Source organism: Helianthus annuus, chromosome 13, assembly GCF_002127325.2.
Source record: "Helianthus annuus cultivar XRQ/B chromosome 13, HanXRQr2.0-SUNRISE, whole genome shotgun sequence".
Taxonomy (NCBI): Eukaryota; Viridiplantae; Streptophyta; class Magnoliopsida; order Asterales; family Asteraceae; genus Helianthus; species Helianthus annuus.
The window spans coordinates 139,785,721-139,790,948 of NC_035445.2; the positions used below are offsets into that span (position 1 = coordinate 139,785,721).

Consider the following 5,228-nt stretch of genomic DNA (forward strand, 5'->3'; position numbering starts at 1 on the left):
ATTTTTTATTTGTAAGAAAATACATTCTTTAATTATTTTATCATAGTTATATATATACTAATAGTATTATAGAATATTTTAGTGTATTATATAAATAAACAACTCATTTAGGCTTGCAAGCCGGCTCTAGCTTAAAATGTGAAGCTCTGACTCAAACTCGTTCATTAAATGTGGCTCAATAAAAGAGCCTATGCTAGTTTAATCGGCTTAATTCGAGCTTTTAACTAGTTGATCTCGAGTAGGTACAAATAACTCGACTTTGCTAGGAAATACCAAACATGCAAATAGTAGACAATGATAACTAGAAGAGTGAGATGTGGTCGGTGGACTTACGTAAGCCATTGAGTAACCACTTCCAGCTTCTTGTAACATTATATGGTGTTTCAATATTTCATAGCATAAACATATATCATTTTCTTCGCGTTTTCCACTTTATTTATTTTTATTGTGATATCTCTTTTCATCAAAAAGAAAAAGAAAAAAAAAACTATTAATCATGTGTTAGAGAAAATAGTTATGTCTTTTGCTAAAGTCTTCAAAGGGTATTTATGTCTTTTCCCAAAATCATGCCCATGATTTATAGATTGGAACATTATCGCATTCAAGAAAAAGCTCATCCAAACCATCTCTCTCTAGAATCAATTCTCAGTCTCAGCCATGGTTTCTGAAGAAGTTGCCCGCACTTCACTTGGTGTCTTAGGTACCGTAGTTAACTCCGGCTTATGTTTTTTTTTTTCTAACATCATTTTTACACCTGAATACCACTTGTCTTATACTTATAAGGATTTGAACTCACACATCTTTTGTAGAAGGCAAACACCATATATATACACACACACACATTACAGGTGCTCGTTCGATGCGGCATGCAACATATACGAGTAATCATGTACCATGTTAATATTTTCTTTTTGAATTATAAAAAAGCTAGAGCAATACCATACTTAAATTTAAGAGAATAAAATGCTCGTTTTTATGATATTATCTTTAAAATTATTAAAATATGAAAAAGGTTTGACCGTTTGAAAATCGTGAGAAAGTTTGTTTAAAAGTCAACAATATGTTTTAAAATTTGTAATTACTAAACTATTATTATTATTATTATTATTATTATTATTATTATTCACTATTAAATGTAAAATTACATTTCTCCTCCACCTTAGATGTATCTACATATACCATTGATTTCATTTTTTTTTTTTTTGTGTTATATAGTATTCGATACTCAATTTCATATGTATTTTACGTGTCTTGCAATCGATTGACATTGATTCGCCGGATAGTTTCAAAGAGTTACACTAGTAAAGTTATTTTGAGTCCAACACCAACCATGAGTTGTTCTAACCAAATATATCATGTGTTTATGCAGGAAATATCATTTCAATCACATTATTCTTGTCAGTTGTGTAAGATTTTCATTAGCTAAAAATATTGTCAATTTATATATCTTTTCTGTAATTTTAGTTTTTAAAATGATGAACGGCATTATAAGTTTTTAATTCATGAATTAAAAGTTTAAGCTTTTTTTAGTTTTTCTTTTTAACTTTTCATATTGAGATATAAGATTAATATTTAATTTTAGGCCAACGTTTTTCCGCATATGGAAGAAAGGAAGTGTGGAACAATATTCACCGATTCCATATTTGGCTTCTTTCTTCAACTGTGGATTATGGGTGTTATACGGCATGCCATTTGTCCAACCACATAGCCTGCTCGTGGCCACTACCAATGGAGCCGGGGTTGTGATCGAGTTCGGCTACTTGGTCATCTTTCTCATGTATTCTGACCCTAGAAAGAGGGTTAGGGTTGCGTTGATAATGTTACTTGAGATTTTAGTCGTTGGTGGGCTCGTTCTTTTGGTGCTAACCTTAGTGCACACAACAAAAAAGCGATCAAGTATTGTTGGGAGCATAAGCATTGCGGCTAATGTCTTTATGTACGCTTCACCATTGTCTGTCATGGTAAGTCATGTTGGTGATTTTAGTGTCATAAATTCATTTTAGAATGTTAGGATTTACTAAAGACCAAAGGACACTCCAAATAAGCTTCATTATAGGTTTAGGAGATACGGAGTGCACACTCTTTTAAGACTAATCTGCTTTCCGGCTTCGGTGAATAACAAGGTTTACAAACCGCTGGCCAATATCAACCAACGCATAAGATCACACCAACCCATTTTCCCACCAAACTAGTATACTGATTAATGAAGTTTGTCGCTTAGAAAACGACGTGGTGATTCCATGCTTATTAAAACACAATTTTGGTGTATTTTGGGCGACAAACATACTCGTTTTTTCTATATTGTATTATCGACTGATATTTAAAAAAACTTATCAAAATACTTCAGTCTGAAAGTGCTTGTATGATTCATAAAGAATTTCTAGAAAATTCCCTACAAGTCGTATATATTATCAACCATTTAAAACTTGATAATCGAATGAAAACTAGTTTCAAATTTTGAAATTAATCGGTTTAAGGTTTCTTCAAAACTCCTACTTATACACCAATAACAAACCTATTCAAGCCTACTTTGCTATGATGTCATTAATTAAGGTTTATTGGTTTCAATAAACCATCTTGCACTCTTGCTTGTTACATTGACTAATTGGTGATCTCGGTGGAATATGCAGAGATTGGTGATCACGACTAGAAGCGTGGAGTATATGCCTTTTCTACTCTCATTGTTTTGCTTCTGTAACGGTCTTTGTTGGTTTCTATACGCCCTTTTACCTTTTGATCCCTTTGTTGCGGTAAGCATGCCTTCCACTAGTACTGGTTTTTTTTCTTTTACAAACAACTATATTCGTTATTCGTTATGTTAAAAAATAAGATAAAAAACAAAATGTGTGGGACATAAAGAAAGTCTAAAGCTAATTCATACTACTTTCTAAATCGTTTTATTAGAAAAACTGATTGCGTTGTATAAATAGATGCTTAAAGATAAATTACTGATCAACCCGTTTTAACTTGTACTAAAAAATACTCCATTTTAGTTGTTACCGGCCCGATTAACCCTTTTCACTTACCATTATAACCAAATTTCATTATTTTTTTACCAGGTACCTAACGGGATCGGGGCAGTTTTAGGTATTCTGCAACTGATACTTTATGCAACCTTCTATAAATCCACAAAGCGAATGTTGGTGGAAAGAAAAGAGAAAGCGGAAATGGGCCTAGCAGAAATGGGCTCATCCAATATGCACAATGGCAACGAAACTAATATTTAAAATATTAAAGCTTGGGCCTAATGGGCCACAACCCACTTTTCTTGAACTACTACAAAGTGACCATATGGATTATGGCGAGATAACGAGCCTATTATGAGTTACTTTTTTACTATCAATTTTTCACTTTTTCTTTTAGTTAATTAACCATATTTCTTAATAAATATTTTTATAAGTTATTTGATGTGCTAGATAGTTGATTTATCTACCTAAGGATGTCACATGGTTAGATATATATATATTTTTTTTGGAATGGTGACTTTCTAGTATTAGACTACCGTACTTCCCAAATTGAAGAACCTCGTTGTTCCATTCCGGCCAGACTATGTTGTCTTAATCGGGCCCTCGCTGGCTTTAGAGTTTGGCTAGGACGTTCCCCCGGGAAACCATACCTCCAGCTGCCACTTTATAGTCGTTGTGCCACCACAAAGGAGAACTCTCTGACGTAATACACGATGGGACGAAAACCAAGCCTCTTTACCACTATTGTGGTTTTGCTTCCAAATTTAAACTAATTAAAATTTTTAGTCGAGTACTCGAACGTAACACATATGGTTATGGATTGGATGTTTGATAAGTTTTTACATTAAGCTCGTGTGAAATGGAAAAAATACCCAATGAATGTTCACTAAACCTTTTATTTTTATATTTTTAGTATTAAACATCTATCCAGAACAGATCAAATACGTTTGAGCAAATTGTTAGACTGAAGATGTAAATAATAAAAAATTTGGAACTAAAGTGCAATATGATCATACAACTAGGAGTGCTCAAAAAAATCCGTATCCGAAAACGAATCCGAAATATCTGAAAATCCGTATCCGAAATATCCGAATTTTCGGATTCGGATATGAATTTCAAAAAATTCGGATAATCTAATTATCCGATATCCGAAAACTAATTTTTTTTATAAATATATATAGTATATGAGCGTTATATTTAATTTGAAATATAGTAAAAATAGTAAATAATCGGATTCGGATGTGGATTTATGAATGTTTTTAGTTTTCAGCGTTGGAAATTTGGAAAATTGAATATAAGTTTAGTTTTAATCTATGCATAAAACATATTCTTTTTTATTTTTTATAAATACGGATATCAATATTCACTATCAGAAATTTCCAGATATCCGGTTTTCGGATATCCGAAAACCGAATAATCCGATCTTGAACACCCCTACATACAACACAGACATAGACATGTATTACATCTAATAAAAAGTTGATACATAATTATACTATGTTATACAACTAGTGGGATCCCCTCGCTTTGTGGCGGGTTTTTGGTCGGCATTGGTTTGATTTGTTAAGGTACCGGTGAGAAATAGACGCTCGTCGTAGCAACCGAAAAAGATAAAAACGAATGCTAGTGCGTATACAAGTTTGTTTTCAACGAAATTTAGACCGGAACGTTGAGACAATCATAGAAGTGCATATCGGTACCGATGTTGTTCAAACATTCGGTTCGTTACGGTAATGAACAAAAAATAAAGGTTATATTGGACACGTTCGATGTTAACAAAATTCTTGTCGAAACGTAGAAACAAGTAAGCACAACACAACAGTTTGTACAAAATTTGTAACGCATTGTATTATATTATTAGAATGACGAAAAGTATACATGGCATATAACAAAAACTAAACGGTGAGATAGCTTTGATAACATATACGTTTGTGCTTTGATTAGTGGTGTATTACTATTCACAAGACGATTTTAAGTAAAATTTATATCAAGACGTAGAAACAAATAAGCATGTCAAAAAGGAATGCCCGAAATTTTATTAAGTATCACATATTTAAATTTATAATAGTAAAACAAAATATACTAAAGATTAATTATAATACTAAAATAACAACAATAATTTATTATAATAAATTAGACAAAAGAAGAAATTAAACTGATTGCCTTTTCTTATATATATATAACTAGGTTATCACCCGGGATTGCTTCCCGGGTAGGAAAATTGAATTTTAAAATACTCAAAAGTATATAATTAAAATGAAC

The 5,228-nt window shown here is 32.0% G+C and overlaps 1 protein-coding gene across 1 annotated transcript; it reads left to right on the top strand.

Moving 5' to 3' along the window:
• Positions 1–533: 533 nt before the first annotated feature.
• LOC110899485 (bidirectional sugar transporter SWEET4) lies at positions 534–3,403 on the top strand. The gene is made up of 5 exons (XM_022146375.2): positions 534–700; positions 1,370–1,406; positions 1,583–1,961; positions 2,631–2,750; positions 3,060–3,403. Exons 1-5 carry the CDS (start codon positions 658–660, stop codon positions 3,225–3,227), a joined length of 747 nt encoding a protein of 248 aa, XP_022002067.1. The 5' UTR covers positions 534–657; the 3' UTR covers positions 3,228–3,403.
• The last annotated feature ends 1,825 nt before the right edge of the window (positions 3,404–5,228 follow it).

Coding starts and splice junctions, on each gene's coding strand:
- LOC110899485 (XM_022146375.2), top strand. CDS start 658: ATGGTTTCTGAAGAAGTTGCCCGCACTTCACTTGGTGTCTTAG. Junction 701..1,369: donor CACTTCACTTGGTGTCTTAG/GTACCGTAGTTA, acceptor GTGTTTATGCAG/GAAATATCATTTCAATCACA. Junction 1,962..2,630: donor CTTCACCATTGTCTGTCATG/GTAAGTCATGTT, acceptor TGGAATATGCAG/AGATTGGTGATCACGACTAG.